At 36.8% G+C, this 23,433-nt stretch overlaps 1 protein-coding gene, 1 long non-coding RNA gene and 1 other non-coding gene across 3 annotated transcripts in view; 1 reads left to right on the top strand and 2 right to left on the bottom strand.

Annotated features, from left to right (window-relative positions):
* Positions 1-815: 815 nt before the first annotated feature.
* TMX1 (thioredoxin related transmembrane protein 1) lies at positions 816-15,782 on the bottom strand. The gene is made up of 8 exons (XM_059182080.1): positions 15,546-15,782; positions 12,104-12,219; positions 10,335-10,380; positions 7,979-8,107; positions 5,721-5,766; positions 5,520-5,621; positions 5,340-5,406; positions 816-2,577 (listed from the first exon to the last, which is right to left on the bottom strand). The coding sequence occupies exons 1-8, from the start codon at positions 15,695-15,697 to the stop codon at positions 2,402-2,404; spliced, it is 834 nt and encodes a 277-aa protein (XP_059038063.1). The 5' UTR covers positions 15,698-15,782; the 3' UTR covers positions 816-2,401.
* On the bottom strand, positions 11,866-11,998 carry LOC131837724 (small nucleolar RNA SNORA70). The gene has a single exon (XR_009356313.1). It is a non-coding gene; the product is annotated as a small nucleolar RNA SNORA70 (small nucleolar RNA).
* Positions 15,783-15,865: 83 nt separating the features above from the next.
* LOC131836555 (uncharacterized) overlaps positions 15,866-23,433 on the top strand; it is a 56,461-nt gene continuing 48,893 nt past the window's right edge. Inside the window, exon 1 of the long non-coding RNA XR_009355668.1 lies at positions 15,866-16,093. This is a non-coding gene — a long non-coding RNA (uncharacterized LOC131836555). The remainder of the gene's footprint in view (positions 16,094-23,433) is intronic.

Below are 23,433 nucleotides of genomic sequence, written 5' to 3'. Positions count from 1 at the left end.
TCGGGCTCTCTGCTCAGCAGGGAGCCTGCTTCCTCCTCTCTCTCTGCCTGCTTTTCTGCCTACTTGTGATCTCTATCTGTCAAATAAATAAATAAAATCTTAAAAAAAAAAAAAAAAAAAAACCCTGGTGAATGGAAGCTACTATGAGATACACAGGACTCTTCATTACAACTCTTCTCATTCCTGCTCATTAAGTATCTAGGCAGTATGTGCTAGAACTGAATTCTCCATCGGAGTGATCAGATTTTCCACTTCCATGGTAGCACTGAATAATTACTGGGAGTGGGGAGCAGAGTTCTCCAGAATGCTCATACTGCATCTTAATTTCTCCTAAGCTGCCATATAGAGCACCGTTAACCCAGTAATGGAAACAAAAGGGATCTGTTAAAGGTAAAATGATCCCGTATAGTTTCTGCGTGTTGCTGGTGTGACCGAAAATTGATTATTCAGATGTCTAAAGTGACTTAAGAGTCACTGGAGAGATGCCAGAGTCCTGATGGAATGCAAGATTATGTTTTCTGAAATATCATGTCTCTGCCTATTCAGGCTGCTTTTAATTTTCTACATATATCGTATTTTCTAACCACTTAGAAACTTAAAATCTATGCCGCGTATACTAGAACACTAGAAAACAACATGCCTGACTAAAGAGTACTGTTTTTTTGTCATCTCAAGAAAAAGAAAAAGATGTGTAAGACTCTAGCCTTTTGACTGTACAGATCAAGAACACATACAGTGACACAACTATTCATTGGAACATCAATAAACACAAAGTAATTAAAATTTTCTATCCAGAAATCACACTTATCTCCAGCTTTAATGAAGTGCTTAGAAAAGTTTATTTTGTGCTTAGACTATTTTTCTAAAGCAACACAAAATTATACATCCAAACTCTGCAACAGTAGAATATTTAATATTCTAAAGGCAAGGCCTTTCAAGAAAACTGCTGTACATTATGATACTGTGTAAGTCTAATGAATTCACACAGAAGCAGAATCTAGAAAAAAGAGGACATTACAGAAACTATTACATAATGGACAAGTGATTCACTCTGAGTTATGGTTTTCTCCCTTCTTGTAAATAATACAATTCTTACTGCCACCCAGCACCCCTCCCCAATTTTGCTTTAAGGTAAAAATTCTGTGCTCTAACTCTCTATAAAGTAAAACCATACTAAATGTCCCATACTGCTGATGTGCCCAATTGTGAAATACAACACAATAAAAAGTACAGCAGAACACAGATTCTGTGTGTCCAAAATGTAAGAATGCTATGATTTTTTAAACAGCAAGCATATACAGACTTTGTAAAATTAAGAACTTTGTGAGGATGACTATACATTGAAAACATACACTAAACAATACTTTTTCCTGAGTAGAATGCTAACTTTATTTTATATCAAACTAATTTTCTATGAATTTTCAAAATGTAAAATATCAAGGCTTTTCCACAACATCAGATAAAAATCAGGAATGTTCACCTTCATATCCAAAAAAAAAAAAAAAGTTCAAGTAGAAGTTCAACAGAATGATATAAAATCTGAAATGGCCAAAATTTTAAATGATCGGTAGACAGCTCTTCAATTTTAAGGATCCCTCAGCCCACTTCGGTTTAAAACAACAAAAAAGGGCTATTTATTAAGAATGAAAAATATTTCCAGAAAATTATCCAATTTGGAAAATGAAAAATGTAATCCATGGTTAAGAAAAATACAAACTGTACACTGAACGGGGGGAACAAAAACGATAACCAATCTTTACAGGAATCAAGACAACACCATCGACTTATATAAAAACTTCCTAAATCAGTAGCATATCCTGTATTATCACATGTAAAAAACTGTAATTAAGCAAGGTAGTTTTTATTAATTGCATAATCTAAAAATATGATGAAATTTTGGGATCTATCTCTAAAACCACCAGAGTTGTCACTGAAATACACATTTCTTGAGACAATGGGCAAAGTTCCCATTTATGGGAAATATGTTCTTTTTTTCACACAGTGAAACTGAGAAAAATTATACCAAATGAGAAATCTTTTTCTCCAAAGTAATCTCCTTAACTACCTTAATAATGCAGTGTTCGGGAAATGTAATTTTTCAACTTAGAAAACTTGAAACAGATTATTAAACAAACATACTGAAATCTTATTGCTTGGCACCACATTTTTCAAAAAATTAAAGAATTGTTTAAACCATCACTGCCATTCTTAAATCCTATTTCAAACATTTTTATGCATTTTTACATAGTGCTACTTTTATTTTCTGAAGGTAGTCTGTTCAATCTAATGACAATCTAGACTGAACCCTGCAATGTACAAGCATGTCACAGTTTACTTCAAACCAAAAGAAATGTTCAATCTTCTCTTTTTGCCAAAATATTATGGTATTAATAAAAACCAACTAGGATTTATCTGTGGCCAATGAAGGACCCACAGAGCGTTGTCTTATGGCATTCTGTGCAAAGTCTTTGTTTGTTCCTTCTTTACTTCCTGCTTCCTCTTCTGAAACATCATCTTCATCATCCTCTTGTTCCTCCTCCACTTTTTGCAAAGGTTGAGATTCTGGTAATAATTTTTCTTAAAAATAAAGACCAGAGGGAATTAAGAGGTACAAACTTCCAGTTATAAAATAAGTAAGTCACTGAGATGAAAAGTACAACATAAGGAATACAGTCAGTAATAACATAACAACATTCACGGTGAGCATTTAAAAAAAAAAAAAAAGATCAAGACCAGAAATGATTTTTGTTGTTGTTGTTGCTGTAACAGATTTGCATTAGAGTAAAATGAAGACATAATTCATATGCCCACAAACTGCTTTGCCACTTATTTATCAACCATAAGTTTAGATTTCCAAAAGGAAAAGTCATCTTTAAGAGTGACACCATAAAAACAAAAAGTGGTTAGGAAGATCCATTTTACTTACCAAATGCATTACAATTACCTGCCTGTTTATGAACCAAACTGAAATTAATAAATCAAAATTAATGCTATGAATGTGGATGCTGTAAGAACATGCACTGCATTCACTAGAACCACCTTAATTTGCTATTAAATCTTCCAGTGAACAAGTACACTGAAACAAACTCCAACACTATCCTTGTTTCAGTTCCCAGGCGAACAAGAATGAGACATTTACAATTGAAGGTTATATTCCCATCCAGGTTTTCTCCAGGGAGTTTCAGAAATGTTCTTCCTTACATACATAATTTCATTAAAATATAATTACAAATAATAAAATGTACAAATCTTAAGAGTACAGCACAATGAATTTTTAACTCTGTCCACACACACATACCCTTTCCATTTTTTTAACAGGCCTATTGATAGTTCGCTTAAACTTAGAACATACCAGGTTACTAAGAGATACAGAACTGGGCCAAGGAGCTTCAGCCTGTTCAATGATCCTAGACTGCCCCTAATCTTAGGCAATCTAGAAGAGAGTAGGGAGATGCGAGGGTGCAAGGCAGAAGAAAACACCAAAGTGATTACCACATGGTGAACAATCTGTTGTTTGGGCTGGCACCCCTCTTTCTGTTGGGTTAATAGCCCCTTCCCTGTACCACAGAGCATGTAGTTGTGGTAAGCACCTGTTACAGTTCACAGTAGTGGTTCTCCACCAGGGATGATTTTGCCCCACTCCCGCCCCCACCCTACACCCCTGGCCAAAAGAACATTTAGCAATGTATGGAGATATTTTTGGTTCTCACAACTAAGAGGAGTGGTGGTATTTCCAACCAGCGGGATGCTGCCGAACATCCAACAATGTACAAAAGACAGTCTGTCACAAGAATTAACCAGCCCAAATGTGAGACGTGTCCAGGTTGAGAAACCCTGATTTACAGTGATTGTTCCAAACAAGTGAGCTCTTTACACTAGTAGAGTACACCACAATTTTTTAAAGATAGGCGGGTATAGTGGGAAAGTGTATCTCCTCCTTACTCTGGATTGTGAGCTTAATCATTTTACACGAAGGACTAAAAAGAGCCAAAAATGGAACAAGCTAAGGCATAGAAAACAAAGCAATTCAGAAACACAACATCTTAACATTTAAGCCCTAGGATCCAGCCATCTCTGCCCTCAGACTTCCTTGCTCCCTGAGGCAATAAAGTTCTATTTTGCTTAAAGCTGGACTGGGTTGGGTCTTTCCCTAGCAACTCAAAATCTAAGCTAAATACATCCTAGAAAACAACTTAAATCATGTGGCCTGCTATAGAAGTGGCAGTATCACACTGAACTGTGGTATCTATCAGTCGTGCCACAGATAACTTAAGAGACGAATTTGTTAAGGTTTTTCAAGTGATATAAATATTAAATGTACATTCACCAACTTTTAAATTGTCTTTTACAAAGTAATCTGTGCTTGCATTTCTTTCCCTAGAGGTCACTGGCTCTTGCTGGATAAAATGATTCCTTCCCCTGTATATGTCCTTTTCGGTATTGACGTAATGATCGAAGAAATGAAAAGATAATCTGTAAGTTATCAGCAATCTCCACTGACTTCATTTCACGAGTCCTGACCTCAGTAAATCCTAAATCATGAAAGGCAGCACAATGAAAATGTCATGCCAACAGTCTAATTTAGGCCCTAATCTCCACTCTGTCACTTCTGTGTGACCCTGGAAAAATATTTCATCTCTCTGAGCCTTACTTTCTTCAACCACAAAAAGGAAAGAGTATCATTTATGAAATCCAGAGTTACAGGAAAGTGAAAGGGATTGCGCAATGTGAAAGTTCTTTATAAACAGCAAAGAGGGGGGCTTCTATAACACTGTAATTTTCAAGATTAAATGCAGGTTTGAGAGGCTATTATACTAAGACAGACATCAGTGAATACTTCTAATTATATAAACTCATCTTGTAGTACCATGTCAATGCCACTCCTAAATCAGCTATGGGAATTACTTTTCCCAATATCCTACCATAAAAACAGACTTGGCTAACATACAAAGAAAAATCTTCAAATGTGGTCATTATAATAATGAATGACTTCAAGAGCAGAATATATTCAACTTCTTCTGATTCAAGTATACTCAAATGGATCCAGGAATATGATGGCTCAAATAAAATGACATCAGATCAATGTCATTAAATATCTACAAGTTATATGCAATGTTAAAACTTTCTACATCATAAAAGCCAAGAAAATAACTGTTTCAAAATCCACCAGGCTGTCATTCTTACATGAAATAAATATTTCCCTGCCCCTTCCAATATAACCTATCATTCCACATTTAGAACACTAAGCTAGAAGGGCAATCTGTTAGAGCTGTGATTGTATTCACAGAAATGAACAGGATTACAGTGAATAAAAAATAAACACTAAGAAACATACTTACTGGAAGGGTATGGCTGTGGTCTGCGCCTTTTTGAAGGAAAAAGGCAATCTGCCACAAATATCATACACTAAAAAAACAAACAGAAGACATCTCAATGTATGTGACAGAGCTAGTGTAACTATATTAAATTATCAGATGTAAAGGATTTTTTCCTAGTACTCTGAAAAACTAAATACTTACAAGTCCTAGTAGTAGTCCTGAAAGCAGAGTTGCTAAAGCAAAAACTGCATATGATCCCCAAACTGGTAATCCAAGGTCTTCAATAAAATAGTTATGGCAAGTCTAAAATGAAAATTAAAAAATAAACTAAAAACCTGGTTGTTTAAAATAAAGGGGTGGTGCCAAAAATGTTAAGAATAGAAATAAAACTTTAGCCCATACCCGGATCCACATAGAGAGCTGAAAGAGTGCAGACATACTGCTCATCCTGAAAGAAAGGAGAGAGCCCTGAGAAACTGAGTAAATCGCACAGCTTTGAAGCAGAACGTGTGTGTATCTATACCTTCCCTTCTGGGTAAATTTCTATAATTTCTCTGACATGATAGATTTTATTGCTAGTGTTAATCAAGATTAGTGATACATCACTGATTTCAAGCCTGTATTAAAAAGTCTCATTAATGAAAATTAACAGTTCTTGAATTGTTGTCACTATGTGATGTCCTCATAAATAAAACACTTGGTAACTTTTTTCCTTTTCCCTATTGCTTTGCCGTTAGACTTTCACCTGATGATTTCTCCAATATACTCTGAATAACAGCTTACAAGCTCTATGGTGCCAGTTAGAGTCAAGTGTACTGTAAGCCAATGGCAACTCTTATTGATCCTTAAAATTCTTCAAAAAATGACCACAAGAGGGATTCTGAAGGAAGAACTGGGAGTACTTGTGGAACTGATCCTTGAATTAACCCCCTTTTGTATTACAATTAAATAAAACTTATAATACATTAGTTTGATATAGCTTAATGATATACAAAGAAATTACACAGAAAATAAATACTAATAATATAAATAAAAATAATTATTATTTTCACATAAACCCAAGTAGTTTAGATGGGCAGTTAGAAACGTATGCTCGAGAACTAAAAGGGTTTGTGGGGTCCCAACTGTTTCCCCTCTGGTGCAGGTGTTGCTACCAACACATAAACTAATTCACACCTAAGCGAAAGTTCCTGTACGCAGGATCACCTAACCCATTGCCCATCATTGGGGGGGGGTGACCACAGTAACACTTGAAAATACCTTTTATTTGGTCCACCAAGACCAAAGACATGGACTGCTGAATCCCTGAGGATTCAACAAAGACTTACAAGCAACCCCTTCTTCTACTGGAAAAGGGAGGAATCATTTATGAGATTTCAAATTAACAAAGTCAGTTGCATTTCGTTCAACATAAAAAAGTGATTCAATCATATTCCTTCTGTTGTTTAAATTGCAAAATGGGAAGAGGAACAAGGAACTGAAACAAAGCACTACATAGCCTCACTACAGTCAGCACTAATTAGGCTCTATCAGGAATATTAGGTGCCTTAACTGGGTTGGCATGGTGGTTCAGTAGGCGGAATTCAGACAAATACAGAACAATTCAATTCAGATTCTCACAGGAAGAAAGATGTAAGGGAAAGGTGCTAAAGACAAAATTCTATTTCAGTATACTGTTTATGGATCATCTTTCCTCCACTCCCAGAATCCACAGCATTTTTCTCTCTTAGACCATTGTGTAACAACCCCCCCCCATCCTCCAAGAGCAAGTGTGGTGAGAAGATAGGAAGAGATAGCTTAATCACACCAGCATGAGTCCATGAGGACCTCAGCAAAACTCAGTTATTTCTAGATGTCTCTCAAAAACCTGTGAGGCCTTACACCCCAACAGGTAACAGGAAATATGCTAGCTGTCTCCAATTCTTACTACGCCACATATCTAGCTATAAATATTAAGCCCAGTGGTTACTCAGGCCATTAGGATCACTATTCATCCATACATTCATTATTATTCATTATTTTTTTGTTCTACCCATTCAGATGGGTAGAATAATTCAATCACATTAAGAACTGAAATCTAAAGGTAGCAAGAGGAGGTATATGTTTAAAACTTCTTATTTCAGTATTAAGCTCCAATAACTTTACCCATCATACTGCTCAGGATGATTGATTAGTTTCTGATGATAGAAATGACCATAATCCTCAGTTTGTTTTGTGAGATTAAGAGTCACTTATGGTTTGTGGGTTGTTGGGGGTGGGGGGGGGCGGTTGGGAGAAGGGAGGTGGGGTGATGGACATTGGGGAGGGTATGTGCTTTGGTGAGTGCTGTGAAGTGTGTAAACCTGGCGATTCACCCACCTGTACCCCGGGCATAAAAATATATGTTTATAAAAAATAAAAAATTTAAAAAAAAATGACCATAATCCACAGAGCTAAAATATTCCTGAAAAGCCTTTCAATTCTAGTGAATTCCTCCTTTTAGCTTAACAAGGATCAAAGTATTTTTGTCTCAGAAGAGAAAAAAACTAAAAATATCACAGCAAATATGAATGTACCTTAAGGGTCCAAGAATTAAAACCCACTATAAATGCTTTATTTCTACAAAATGTAACTGGTCCAGTTAATTCTGAAATAAATAAAAGAAAAATCCTCATACTTACAGAACAGAACCTGGACCAAACCATGATGAAACAGGTTCAATACTCTTCCACTCTTTCTCGCTGATAAAGTTTATGAAGTCCTTCTTAGTTCTTGGGCCCTGATAGCGCCTAAATTCACCATCTTTACAACTAAAGAGGACCAGAATCATGTATTAAACAGAACCAAATAAATAAACTTTGTATTTGTTTTGCTATTTTTAACCTCATTTTACAATCAATCCTTACATTCAAAATCATTAATAATGCACAAGTAACAAATTAAACTAGTTGCACTCATAACATCTTAGCTTCAAATTTATTTAAACAAGGTTATAAACAATCATAAGCCTTCAGACTAGTCTTACCTTTCCAAATAATAAAACAATGAAATAATAAATCAATTATATCTCAATAAATGTGTGATGCCCTTATAAAGGAATGACTACGAAAAGTTGTTAGAACAGTGTCTGCACTTATTAATTACTAGTTACTTCTAAGTATATAGGTTAAAAAATTTAAGGCATTTTTCTGGTATTTTCAGCCCTAATAACATCATCTTAACCATGCTACTTTAAATTACTGAAGGTATCTGATCGTATTTCCCTTCCTATTTCAGTCATTCTACTCTACAGTCTACTTTGCATTCTTCCTGACAGCCCCCTCCTTCCTTCCCATTCCCTGTGTATGGAGTTCTCATAGGTTCAAAAATGTTCTCTCTACTCTTACATCTTCACTATTTCCAAACTACCCTCAATAATACTGCCAGTCTAATCCTATAGAATACTTCTCTCTTTATCACATAAGTGCAAAAACTTTCAAGAGCTCCCTACTACCTATAGTAGGGTTAGAGGATCCTTCAGTCATTCAGAGTCAAAGACTACAAAAAAGCCCCCCCACCCCAAAAAAAACTTTTTGTAAAGGCAATGGCATTTGAGCTATTTTTGAAAAATAGGTAGAAGTTCAACAGGCAAAAGAACAGGCATGATAAACAATGTAAGCTAAAGAAAGACAGGAAATTCCAGGTAAGTTCAGGGGATGTTAAGAACTAAGAAGGAAGATGATAAAAATAATCAGCACCAGTTAATGATGTTTCTCCACATCAGGACATGTGGAGAAAAGGACTGAGTGAAAAGGGACAGTAATACTTATGGTGACATAAACAGACACAAAGGGAGTAGGGAAGAATACAAAGGTAGAGGGAAACAGGCATTAACATGAAAATAAAAAAGATGACCAAAAAAAAAGGTGCTATAAACACACAAAGAATTGCCAGCTTGCTTTCATATTTGAAATGAGAAGTACCTCCTGGCATTCAACTCACCAGCTAGATGAACTTTAAGGTATCAGACAGGTACAGGCATACCTTGGTGGTATCACAGTCCCACCCCAGTAAAACAATTATCACAATAAATCAAGTCACAAGACTTTTTGGTTGCCGAGTACATGTAAATATTTACTATATTATAGTCTATTAAGAATGCAATAGCATTATATCTTTAAAAAAAAAAGTATATTCCTTCATTTAAAAATATTTTATTGCTAAAAAATGTAAACCATCATCTAAGTTTTCACCAAGCTGTAATCATGGGCCACCATAAGAAACAGAGTAATGAAAAAGTTTGAAATACTGCAAGAATTACCAAAATGTGACACTGAGACACAAAGTGAGCAAATGCTGCTGGAAAAATGGTGGATAGACTGGCTTGATACAAGGCTGCCACAAATCTTCAATCTGTAAAAACTGCAGTATCTGGGAAGCACAATAAAATGAGGTATGCCTGCACAGAATGGAGATTTCCTATCCCCAGTTTATTAGACAAATTCAAACTAAAAGATCTGATACTAGAAACTACATAATCTTGCTCATTCCAATTTAGCACTGTCATTTCACCTACTACTGTCCGGAGACTGAGCTACAGCCCTTTCTTAGCCAATTTTTGAACATACCATGTCCCTATTTATGACCATTCATGAGATTATTCAAAAGATGGAACGCTTACTTCTGTACTCTTTTGAAAATTCAGGGTTGTGTTCACATCCCCATTTCTCCAGGAACCACCCTAAACCCAGTGATTTTTTTTTTCCCTCACCAAGCTTTCTACAGGACTTAACACAACTCTGGGCTCATAATCATTTATTACGCTATATGGTATCACACCATTTCATGTGAACACCCTCCAAAATAATTACAAAGTTCTGAGACCAGGGACAGTTTGATACCTCATCCATCCACCTAAAGACACCTAGGATAGCGCTAAGAGCAAAATGAGCCTTACTGAATATAATGCTCTTTAAACATGATCCAGGCCAGAGGCCTACTATTCTCATTATACTATGATGCATCCTTCTCCATAACGAAGAATCTTCAAATACTTACTGATAAATAGTAGGAAGAGCAGTTATGATAAATCGTCCACTCAGCCCTAAAATTATAAAGATTAAAAATAAATACAAGAAAGAACACACAACAGATTTTATATGAGCCAACAATCACTACTTAAAAGTTGATTCTAGGGGTGCCTGGGTGGCTCAGTGGGTTAAAGCCTCTGCCTTCAGCTCAGGTCATGATCCCAGGGTCCTGGGATCGAGCCCTACATCGGGCTCTCTGCTCAGCAGGGAGCCTGCTTTCCCCTCTCTCTCTGCCTACCTCTCTGTCTACTTGTGATCTCTGTCTGTCAAATAAATAAATAAAATCTTAAAAAAAAAAAGTTGATTCTGAATTATTTAAATACTAACGGGGAAAGCATATGAAATTATCCCTAAAAACAGCTGAGCTTTGTAACAATGAAAAAAAATCCCAATTACATACTGAAAGCAACTTTAAAAAAAATGAACACTATTGTATATTATCTCAACTAGAAGTACATAAAAGTTTGACTACTTAAGTGATCTGAATATGTATTTATTAACATTTGGTCATTTATACCACTGTATGATAAGACTACTAGCGATAAGTAATGGGGAAGCACAATTTAACAGTAGTCTTAGAAACCTCTAAAATCAAATGAAATTGCATTTGAAATTTGAAAAACAAAGGCAGAGTCAAACGTTTGTTAAAAATGGAGAATATTTTGGGGCGCCTGGGTGGCTCAGTGGGTTAAAGCCTCTGCTTTCAGCTCAGGTCATGATCTCAGGGTCCTGGGATCAAGCCCCGCATCGGGCTCTCTGCTCAGCAGGGAGCCTGCTTCCTCCTCTCTGCCTGCCTCTCTGCCTACTTGTGATCTCTGTCAAATAAATAAATAAAATCTTTAAAAAAAAAAAATGGAGAATATTTTGAACCTTTTATAAGATGAGTAACAAAAAAAAAATTAGCCATGTGTTAGGCAATAACTTAAGTAACGATTAATCTATGCCTCAGTTTTCTTATCTGTAAAATGGGGATATTACCTACCCCACAAGGTTATATGGGATTATACAGGATAAATGCAAAACACTCGGAGCAGTATCTGTACTAGGTAAGTGCTCAATAAACTTTAGCTATTATTGCCATCTGGGGTGGGAACAGAGTCAACAATCTAGGTTTAATGTGACCAAGAGCAAGTATGATGAGGCTGGCCTAAGAAAGAAGTGTCCTTAAGAACAGGCCTGCCACTTATTCAGGAGTATGTCTGACTCCACAACCATGATTAAAATATACAACCATTTATTAAAAGCATGTCCTCAAATCACAGGTATTAAATTTGAAACCCAGTTCAGAAATTCGGATCACTCGTCAGGGAACATGATCTTGGCTCTACACAGAACCTCAACCAGATTCTTATTCTGAAGCTTGGTATAGATGCAAATGATGGCTTGGCATCCACAGTATTCTAGGACTTCTTAAAGGCATCTTACTCGCTAATCTGGGCCCTGGGATACAAAGGAAAGAAAGATCAGGGGCAGTTAAATGGGCAAGAATGAGGAGAGGGTAATGTTTCCAAGGTCCCTTAGAGCAACACATAAAAGGAATGAGCTGCATATACAACCACAGACCTGCTTTCTACAGCCACTGCACAGGGATCCCTCCTCAGAGAGGTGGGTGAGTCAGCTTAAGTAGTACAGTTATGTTTTCAAAACCTAATGAAATGTAGTTAAGACCAAGTGATGTGGCAAACAGGATGAACTTATGAACCCAATCTGCAAAGACTAACCACAGACCTACAGTACCTGGCTGCTCTGTGACATCCACTTTTGCAACATTGACCTCAAGATCTTCTCCCCATTCAGCAAAATCTTCCCATTCCGGTTGAAGATTCTGACAAGCAGGACACCATGGAGCGTAACTGAGAAACAGAACAGAAAAAAAGTTAAGCACTCTAATATGATCATATGGAGATAAAAATTCTAAGTGTATAGATCATGAAGAATATTTTATACAAAAACAAGATAGCAAAGTGACTAATTTTGTGAAGATGAAAAAGTTTCAACTGTGGGTATAACATTCTGGAAATCAAAATTAAATGATAACGCTAATCACAGAAAAATAATTCTGAGAGTAAGTTCTTAAGCCACAAAAATTAGTTCCTAAGTTCACATGCAAAACAGCTCTTTAAAAACCTATGAATTTCTCAGGGTCCCTGAGTGACTGAGACAGTTAAGTGTCTGCCTTCAGCTCAGGTCATAATCCCAAAGTCCTAAAATCAAGCCATGCATCAGTCTCCTTGCTCAGCAGAGGAGAGTCAGCTTCTCGCTCTGCCCCTTCCCAGACATGTGCTCTTTCTCTCAATTAAAACAAAAACAAAAACAAAAACAAAACCTTTGAATTTCTCCCTAAGTATGTGGCCACCAGAAACCTCAAAATCAAATTTGGAGTTCACTGGTTTTAACAATTTTCACTACATTAGTCACACACGGGAAAAATAGAAGTGCCCAGGGCTGAGGTGAACAAGGAAATGCACGGCCCTACTTAAGAGGGGAACCATCGGGGCGCCTGGGTGGCTCAGTGGGTTAAGCTGCTGCCTTCAGCTCAGGTCATGATCTCAGGGTCCTGGGATCGAGTCCCACATCGGGCTCTCTGCTCAGCAGGGAGCCTGCTTCCTCCTCTCTCTCTCTGCCTGCCTCTCTGCCTACTTGTAATCTCTCCCTGTCAAATAAATAAATAAAATCTTTAAAAAAAAAAAAAAAAGAGGGGAACCATCACTCACAGCAAGACCATCAGGAAGGGAATTATAGCTAGGTAGCAGCTCTATCTTATTTAAAAGAAGCTGAAAATCTCCATTTTTATGTAAAAATGCTACCTCAAAACTTAACCCAGACACAAACACTAGGCAAGCCAAACAAAATTCCTTTGGCCAGCCCTTGGTCAGCCAGTTTCTAAGACCTCAGGTTTACAAATCTATGGGTAAATTTATTAGCTTTTTAATTACTCCTCTGATATTCCACATCTTTCAAGGCCCTGATTTCTCTCTAGGGTTTTATTCTTCACTTTATTGTATATAATCTTCTAATTTGCCTGTTTTTTTTTTAATGGAACCAAGAAGAATAAAGTGAGTACTTGTTGAAAACAAGAGTACAGTTTCTAGATTTCATTATATTTGAACTTATTTTATGAAAATAGAATTCCTAAAAGTAACTGGCGCTATAAAACAAGACTAGTACCATACATAAAAGTCCAAATCCTTAACAAGAGATTATATTTCACTGTAAGTATCTCTGTAAAAAAAACTGATCAGGATGGATGTAATGCAAATAACAAACTTGTAATAAGAGCAGACTATCAACAGGACTAGTACCGGGCTCTGTTTTCAGGTTCCTTTTGTTCTTAGATGATTTTAAAGTCTTAACCTCAAACTCAGAAAGCTAAAGGAAAAAAAGAATCGGTATATTCTAATTTCACAGAGCAGTTCTAAATTCAAATCTAATAAATTTTTTACCACTGTATAGTTTGATCAAATGAGCTAAAAAAAAAAAAAATTCATGCATTACTTGAATAAGCTAAATTTAAAAAACCTCATGTAGGGGCGCCTGGGTGGCTCAGTGGGTTGAAGCCTCTGCCTTCGGCTTGGGTCATGGTCCCAGGGTCCTGGGATCAAGCCCCACATCGATCCTGCTTCCTCCTCTCTCTCTGCCTGCTTCTCTGCCTGCTTCTCTGCCTACTTGTGATCTCTGTCAAATAAATAATTAAAATCTTAAAAAAAAAAACAAAACCTCATGTATTACTTGACTGTATTTTGCATATAAATTCATAATCACTATTGTTTAATATTCATGAAACTATTAATATTTTATTGACACAAGCTAAAACAAGTTATTCACGACAACAAAAACCCAATGTTGTCTCTGATTAGATTTCCTCTCTCCTGTAGCTTCAATGGTGTCTGAAAATTCATTTCACTAAGTTACAGATTATGTGCACACTACATAAACATTTTTCCCTATCTTTTCCCCCATATAAATGTTCTGTGCCTTTTCGATTTTATGACTCGATAGAGTTATTGATTTGGCCTTTTGCACTCTCCTTTAGGAACATCCACCTCCATCCATTAACTGACAACCCAAGCATACAGAAAAACTCACTGAACTCTGTTAAAGAAGGGGGCTGTTCTAACAATTATTGCATACCTACTCTTGGGCTTTGAAAACAGAAAGGAAGCCAGTATTACCATACTGGGCCAGATTAATGATGCCTTTAGGTATTTCTCTCACTTGTAGAAAGAGGAAAATAATACCCATCTTACAGAATTTGTAGAGAATTAAATAGGATAATGTATAGAAAGTGGTTAGCAGTGTTTAGTAAACACTCAGTAGTGGTGTTTGTATCAGTAATACCACCACCACCAATTTAGCAACTATAGCAAAAGCAGGCGGTTTATTTTCTACCTATGCAGAAGAGACATTATAAGAGAATCCCCGGAAATATATGATTTCCTCTGAAAAGTAAGTGATGACCCGGTGGTCTTAAGAGTTTATAATCACACTCATACATTAATTTTTTAAAGCAGTATCACTTGGAGGTAAGAGTAACAATCCAGGATACTCAGTACTTTGCAAAAACACACATCCAAAGGAAAACTGAGATGCGGAGAAAGAGAAAAGAAAATTTAACAATAACCCAACTTGAATTTACTCAGTACCTTAAATAAAAATATACCCAATCTATAAAATAAAAAAGGAGTCTCAAATTCCTTTAAATGGAGTTTTAAAGGATAACTAGACAAAAAGAGAAGCGAGGTTCAGCTCAATTTCCTGTTTTGTAAAGTTTGATATAAGGTAAGTCTATTAGATTGTGAAGAATCATTCTAAAATAAGTAACTGTATAGAAACTAGTCAAACGAGCCACCTCCACCCCCAAATTCATGAGCAGCTGAGTGAATTCCAAGTTGAACGCCGTCTTTTAGGCGCTAAAAACAAAACTACGGTGCACATTTTAGAAGAAACTTCATATTCCCCGGTAAGAAACGAGGAGGGGGTGGGACCAAGCTGATCCGAAGAGGAGTTAAAGGATCTGAAGAATCAGGGACGCCTGCTCCACGGCTCGGAGCGGAGTACTGGAGAACCTGGGACCCGCAGGAGGCGGTGAATGCAGGTGAAGTGGGGTGTCCAGACTCGGATCTAGGACACTGGCATTCCGGCCCACCGAGGGGACCCGAGACAACGGTCCCACACTCACAATTCTATCATCCACTCTCCTTGCAGCAACTCTTTCCAATTCTCGTCCGTAATGATGCGCACGTCGCTCCGCCGCCCGTGGGTCCAAGGAGCCCCCCAAAGCAAGAGCAGCATCATTGCCACGGGAACCACAGGACTCCCGGAGGGCGTCATACTGCAGCTCTCCCACCCAACAGCAAGCGCGGCAGCCCCCACCTCCGCGCAGCCGCTCCTCACTTCCGCCCTCACGAGCTTATCTGCTCATGCGCCTGACCGCGCGGTCAGCGCGCACGCGCGCGCGTTCCTGGGAACTCTCAATGCGCATGACGAGGTCGGGTCCTAGTGAGTTGGGTTTGTGGAAAAGCGGAAAGCGCGCCTATCCCTAGTGCGCATGACAGAAAAGCGGTCTCTTCCCACCGCCTCCTGAGCCCCAGTACTTTTGGGAAGGGGAAGCGCAAGCAGTGGGCGTGGCGTAGGAAATGGGAAGGGGCTTCGGAGACGACTGGCTTTAAAGCTGTTTCAGCATTTTGGTGCCAAATAATTGGTATTCATACTTACCCAAGCCGATTGGTAAGTTTACACAGTTTCCAGTTAACTGCCCTTCAGAGCTTTCATTTGCTTCTTTCGAAAACTTTTGTAGTAAAACTAATGAATGTTGGACGCTTGGGTGGCTCAGTCGGTTAAGTGGCTGCCTTTGGCTCAGATCAGGATCTCGGAGTTCTGGGATCAAGCCCCGCCCTGGGATCCCTGCACCGCGGAGAGCCTGCTTCGCCCTCTCCCTGCTGCTCTGCCTACTTGTGCTTTTTCTCTATCCCTCTAATAAATACATAAAATCTTAAGGAAAAAAAACTAATGAATGTTTATGTAAATCAACGTATTGGTTTACTTCTGGGGGATTGCAGACTGGAAAGGTGCACAAGGGAAACTTAGGGGATGCTTTTCACATTCTTTAACTTGGTCTCAACAGTTGGTTACACGAGCGTGCACATAAAAAACCATCAAGTCGTACATGTTGAGATGAGTGCACTTTATGCACTTTAAGGTGTATGTTGTCCCTCAGTTTGTTTTTAAATGTAGTAGTTACAGAGATGCGACATCTGAAATTCAAAACACATAGGCTTATAATATTTGAGATATTTTTTCTCTCAAGCATTTGTAAATGCAAATTCAAATGAAAATGTGCACTGTCTTTAGAAAGTCCTAGTCAAAGGACAGTCTTTGTCAGTAGATCTCCTCACCTCATATTCTTGCCTAAACTCACTCCAGTTGGCTGACTTCCTCACGCCTCCTTCCACTGAAAGGCACTTTCTAGGACAGTAGTGATCTGCATGTCAACAAAGTTGATTATTTCTTCTCAGTATTCATCTTACTCCACTAGCCAGCAGAATTCTACAGTCCCCACACTTGAAGCTGGTTTACTGTCTTTCTTCAGTAGAGCCTCACCTTGATTGCTTTTTTTCTCCTTCCTCAACTAGTGGCTGCTTCTTGGCTGGTCCTCCTCTATGTGATTCTAGTTATCGGCTTGCCCCAGGATGCCCTTCCTTATCCTTGTATCCACACACTGCTCCAGGTAACCTCTGTCTGGTTGTATACCTGTCATTCCTGCTCTGACCCTTCTGGGAACTTTGGACATATGTATTCAACTCTTTGCTGGACAGCTATTGGATATCAAATAGGTGGTTTAAACATAACGTGAACAAAAAATAAAATTCTTGATTCTCCCTCTCCTAGACTTCCATCTCAGTAAAGAGCCCCAAGGATCATCAGGTTCCTCAAGACAAAAATTTACATTTTAGTTCTTTGTTGTTTTCTCTCTTTACCATGTCCTCCATCAGCAAGTCCCAAAAACTCGATCTCCAAAACATAGCCTGAAACTGAGCACCAATTCCATCTCCAGAGCCAACACCCTAGTCCAAGATTCTATCATCTCTTGCTTCTACTATGATGATAGATTCCTAACTGATCTCCCTGTGTCCTCTCTTGCTTCTCTAAATAAGATCAAGACATTTTTCTTTAAAACTCTCCAAGTGCTTCCCACTTTATTTAAAATTATGTCCAAACTTCTTAAACTCATTACTATCACTGAAGAAGTCCTACATGATCTGAAACCAGCCCAACTGCTCCTTCATGTAGTACTTGCCCTCCACTTCTTTACCTTGCTACACTCCAGTGGTTCCCTGAAGATGCCAGACTTATTCCCACACTAGAGAATTGGCATTGGGTGTTCCCTCTACCACACTACTTATCCATTGGTCTTTGTATCACTCCATTTTGTCATTGATCTCAAATGTTACCTCTTAAAAGTCATATTACCCATCATATTAGTCCACTCCAAATCTCTATAATGTTAAATGTCCTTTTTTATGATCTGATTTCTTTCCTCACTCATTAAGAATATAAGTTTCAAGACACCTGAGTGGCTCAGTCAATTGAGAGACTGACTTGATTTGAGTTTGGTTGTGATCTCAAGGTTATGGGATGGCTTCACACTCAGCACAGGGTCTGCTTCTCCCTCTCCCTCTGCTCTTTCCCTCCCCCGACCCACCATGCTTAAGCTCTCTCTCTCTCACTCTCTCTCTTAAATAAATAAATAAATAAAGTGTTAAAAAAATTTAAGTTTCATGACAGTGGAAAACTACTTGGTTTGTTTACTACTATAATCTCTAAAGTATAGTGCCTAGCCACTATTAGAAGTTAGTACATAATAGGTGCTCAGTAAATATTTGTTGAGTGACTGAATGAGGAAAATCATAATTAAAGATATGCCATGCTTTTATTATATCGTATGAGCTGTATTAAGGAAGAATGTAAATATATCCTTATGTGTAATATAGAGATAATGCCTGCTGTTTATATTCACAGGGTTGATAAGAGGATAAAATGAGTATTCTTTTAAACTGTCATTCAAGGTAATTAAAGGTAATTAAGGTAATTAAAATTTTATTTTAGGGGAATTTTTAATATTACAAGAAAATGCACTTATGGCTAAAATGTGCAAATTACCAAAGACTGTAAAGTGAAAAGAAATACCTTCTAAAATCTTTTCCCAGCTCCTGTGAGAATTTGCACCCTGTACGCAACTATTAACATTTTCTTTTGTATGCTTTCAGAATTTTTCTATGCACGTAGACTATTTCTAAAAACAAACAAACAAACAAACAAAAAACTGACAACAACCCAAGGACAAGAACAAAAACATACATAGGGGCACCTGGATGTCTCAGTCAACTAAGCATCTGCCGGAAGCTCAGGTCATGACCTCAGGGGGCTGGGGTGGAGCCCAGTGATGGAGCCCTGCATTGGGCTCCAGGCATCAGCTATTTACTAACCAAGTATTTCAATATTTTATCAACTGGTGCAGCATTACTATCACAATGTAACTGAAGACTTAAACCAGGCTAGGGCTGTTCCTCTTCTTCTGAGAGCTAGTTTTTGACTGTTTTGGTTTTTATATTAGGCTTCGGGAGAGGAGCCACTGATGATCTAGTGTCACTGTTATGGCTTACGACAAAAGCTCTCCAAGAAATACTCTTAGATTTGAATTACTAAAACCAGATTAACCTTCCTAACCAATCAACCAAATCATCAAGTCCTGTTGATTTTAACAACTAAACTCATCTCAAATCTCTCTCTTCATCCCACTGTCACAGCCCTGATATATGCCATTATCTTTTTTCTTCTGGAATCTTGAAGGGTTTCTTTTTTTCCTTTTTTTATAATAATCTCATTATTGATATATAATTCATGTACCATACAGCACAGCCATTAAAATTTGTAATTTAATGGTTTTTAGTATATTCAAAGTTGTGCAGTCATCACCATAGTCAGATTTAGAAAATATTTATCACCTCAAACAGAAATTCCACACTCATTAGAAGTCATTCCACATTTCCACCCAGCTTTAAGTAACCACCCATCTCCTTTCTGCCTCTGTGGTTTTGTGTACTCTGGATAGTTCATAGAAATGGGATAATATGTAGTTCTTTGTGACTAACTTCTTTCATTTAGCATAATGTATTCAAAGTTCACCCATGTTATAGCTAGCATGTATTAGTACTTCATTTCTATTTATTGCTGAATAATATTCCATTGTTCGAATAGAACATATTTGGTTATCTCTTCATCAGTTGATGGACATTTGATTTGTTCTGCTCTTTGACTTAGGAATAATACTGCTATGAACATTCATGTACAAATTTTTGTGTGGATATAGTGTTCTCATTTCTCATGGGCACCCACCTTGAAATGAAAGTGTTTATGATACAATATCTAAGAAACTATTGCCTAATCTAGGGTTACCTAGGTTTCATAAAAGAGTTTTTATAGTTTGGCATGTCTGGGTGGCTTAGTTGGTTAAGCGTGGGATTGAGCCTCACGTCATGCTCCATACCTGGTATGGAGCCTGCTTAAGATTCTCTCTCTCCCTCTCCATCTCCCTATCTTAAAAAAAAAAAAAGAACTTTATAGTTTTATCTCATTCATTTAGATCTTTGATTCATTTTGAGTTCATTTTTATATATGGTGTGGAAAAAGAGGTCCAACTTCATTCTATAGCATGTGGATATCCAGTTGTCCCAAAACCATTTGCTGAAAAGACTATTCGTTCACCATTGAATGGTCTTGGCAACTTTGTCAGAAACCAGTTGGTCATAAATGTATAAGATTATTTTTTTTATTTTTCCCCTGACTTTTCAGTTCTGTTTTGTTCATCTATATGTCTCCCTTGATGCCATTACCATATTGGTTTCATTACTATAGTTTTGAAATCAGGAAGTGCAAGTCTTCCAGCTATGTTCTTCTTTTTTACCTATTCTGAGACCCTAAATTTTTAAATCAGTTGCGTAATTTCTATAAAAAAGCAAGCTGGAATTTTGCAAGAAACTACATGAAATTTGTAGGTCAATTTGAGGGGTACTGCCCTTTTAACAATATTAAGCCTTCCAGTCTATGAACATAGAATGTCTTTCCATTGATTTATGTCTTCTTAATTTTTTTCAGCATAATTTTGTAGTTTTCAAATTAACAAACCTTGTAATTTTATTAAATTTATTCTTTTTGATGATAGTATTAATGCAATTGTTAATTTCATTTTTGGTTTGTTCATTGCAGCTGTATAGAAATGTAATAGAATTTATATTTATCTTGTATCCTGCAATTTTGTTGGATATGTTTATTTATTCTAATGCTTTTTAGTGGATTTCTTAGGAATTTTTTTGCATATAAGATTATGTGATCTAAAGGTAGAGATGGTTTTACTTCTTTTTTTCCAATCTAGATGCCTTTTATTTCATTTTCCTACCTAATTTCCCTGGACATGCAGTACAATGTTGAATAGAAGTGGCAAGACTAAAGAACTCTGTCTTGTTACTATTCTTAGGAGGACAGCATTCAGTTTTCATCATTAAGTATGAAGCAAGTTGGGTTTTTCATGAAGAGATTTCCTTCTGTTCCTAGATGATTGTGTATTTTTATCATGAAGGAATGTTGAATTTTGTCACATGGTTTTTTTGCATTTATTGAGATGATCAACGACTTCTTTTATTCTATTAATATAGTGTATTGTATTAATGGGTTTAAGCCAACCTTGTATTCCTGATACAAATTCCACTTGGTTATGGTATTTAGTTCTTTTTATATATTGCTAGATTCACTTGTTAGTATTTTATTGAGGATTTTTGCATCTATATTCATAAGAGATACTGATCTGTAGTTTTCTTTTCTTATGATGTCTGTATCTGGTTTTGATATCAATAACACTAGCCTGGTAAAATGAGGTAGAATTGTTTATGAAGAATTCTATTAATTCTTTAAATGTTTGGTGGAATTCAACAGTGGAGTCATCTAGGCATGGGCTTTGCTTTGTGGGTAGTTTTTAAATTACTAATCCAATCTTTTGTTACAGATCTATTCAGATTTTTGGGCACCTGGGTGGCTCAGTTGGTTGGGTGACTGACTTGGGCTCAGGTCATGATCCTGGAGTCCTTGGATGGAGTCCCGCATCGGGCAGGGAGTCTGCTTCTCCCTCTAACCTCCACCCCCCACCATGCTCTCTCTCTTTCTCTCTTTCTCAAATAAATAAATAAAATCTTCTTTAAAAATTAAAAAAAATTAAAAATTAAAAAATTAAAAAGATCTATTCAGATTTTTTACTTTCTCTTATATCAGTTGAGTATTTGTATCTTCCTAGGAATATGTCTATTTCATATAAATCATCTAATTTGTTGGTCTGTAGTAGTTCATAGTATCACATAATAATCCTTTTTATATCTGTAAGATCAATATTAATTTGATTAATGAATGAATTTCTTTCATTCATAATTTTAGTAATTAATAATTTAATAATGTGAGTTTTTTCTCTTTTTTCTTGGTCAGTTTAGCTAAAGGTCTGTCAATTTTATTGATCTTTTCAGAGAACCAACTTTCAGTTTCATTAATTTTTTTCTATTTTTAAAAAATCCTCACTTTTTCATTATTTCCTTTTTTTTGCATCTTTAGATTTAGTTTTTTTCCCCCCTCAAAGTATTTTAAGGGGGGGATTTGCTTTAATTTGAGATGTTTCTGCTTTTTCTAATGTTGGTATTGAACCCATAACCCACCCTCTAAACTCTGCTTTAGCTGCATCCCCTAGCTTTTGTCATGTTATGTCATCATTTCATTGATGTCAAGGTATTAACTAATTTTCCTTTTGATACCTTCTTTGTCCATTGGTTACTTAAAAGTGTGTTGTTTATTTCCACATATTTTTGAATTTCCCGAATTCCTTTCTGTTATTAATTTCTAATTTCATTCTACTGTCATCAAAGAGCATACATCATGTGATTTCAGTTTTTTCTAATTTATTAAAATCTGGTTTATAGCCTAGCATATGGTCTAGTCCACAGAATATTCAGTGCTTGAGAAGAATTTGCCTTTTTCTGTTGTTAGATGAGTGCTTTTTAGATGTCTGTTAGGTCTAGGTGGTATATAGTGTTCAAGTCTTTAATTCCTTGCTGATCATCACCTAGTGTTCTATCCATTATTGAAAATGGGATATTGAAATCTCTAACAGTTATTGTTGAACTATTTTTCTTCAATTATGACAGTTTGTGTTTCATGTATTTTAGAGCTCTGTTGCATATGTTTTTATAATTGTTACACATTTCTGATAGATTGGCTCTTTTATTATTAAAAAAAATTCCCTCTATATCTAGTAATTTTTTTTTTGTTTTATAGTCTATTTTGTCTGCTATTAGTATAGCCACTTGTGACTTTGTTAAATTAATACTTGTTGTTAGAGCCCTGGGTTATCAGATGGCAAGTTGAAGTTTAATAAAAGACCACAAGGGAAATTGAAATAGAGAAGTTTATTACAAGTTCTGGAAGAAGAAGAGAGTATGCCTTGAGGGTTGGTAGAGTGCTTTGGGGCTCCCGGACTAAGGCCAAATTGGTTGGCTCACACCAGAAAAAGCAGGATTTTGGTAAATTTCACAGGGTTTTTATCTTGTTTTATCTGTGTGTAGACCCTGTTTTAAGTCCTAGGAAGAGGTTGGGGGACTGCTTATCACAGGAGCCACTAAGGGAGTCCTATCAGGAATTTACATTTATTTATGACTCTCTGGGCTATTATCTAGGGCATACACTCACAGGAGGGCCTAGGGTCAGCTCAAGGCCCCTGCAGGCTTCCTCACCACCCTAGAAGATGCCAAAGCAGCAATATTATGGAGTAGCTTAGCTAAGCTCTCTGACAACCTCACTGTGAGATAACATCTTTAGATGGTCTCACAGCTCTCCAAGCCAAGACAAGGAAGATTAATTATTCTTCTTTCCCATGTAGATGCAGAAAGGCAAAAGTGAGGACCATTCTAAATTTATGAGGTTGACTTTAAAATTTAAATTTAAAGAAGCATATTAAATATTTTATTATGTTCTCA

The sequence above is a fragment of the Mustela lutreola genome, chromosome 7 (assembly GCF_030435805.1).
Source record: "Mustela lutreola isolate mMusLut2 chromosome 7, mMusLut2.pri, whole genome shotgun sequence".
Taxonomy (NCBI): domain Eukaryota; kingdom Metazoa; phylum Chordata; class Mammalia; order Carnivora; family Mustelidae; genus Mustela; species Mustela lutreola.
Note: the sequence above shows the minus strand (reverse complement) of the source record. Positions and strands in the feature narration are given on the sequence as shown.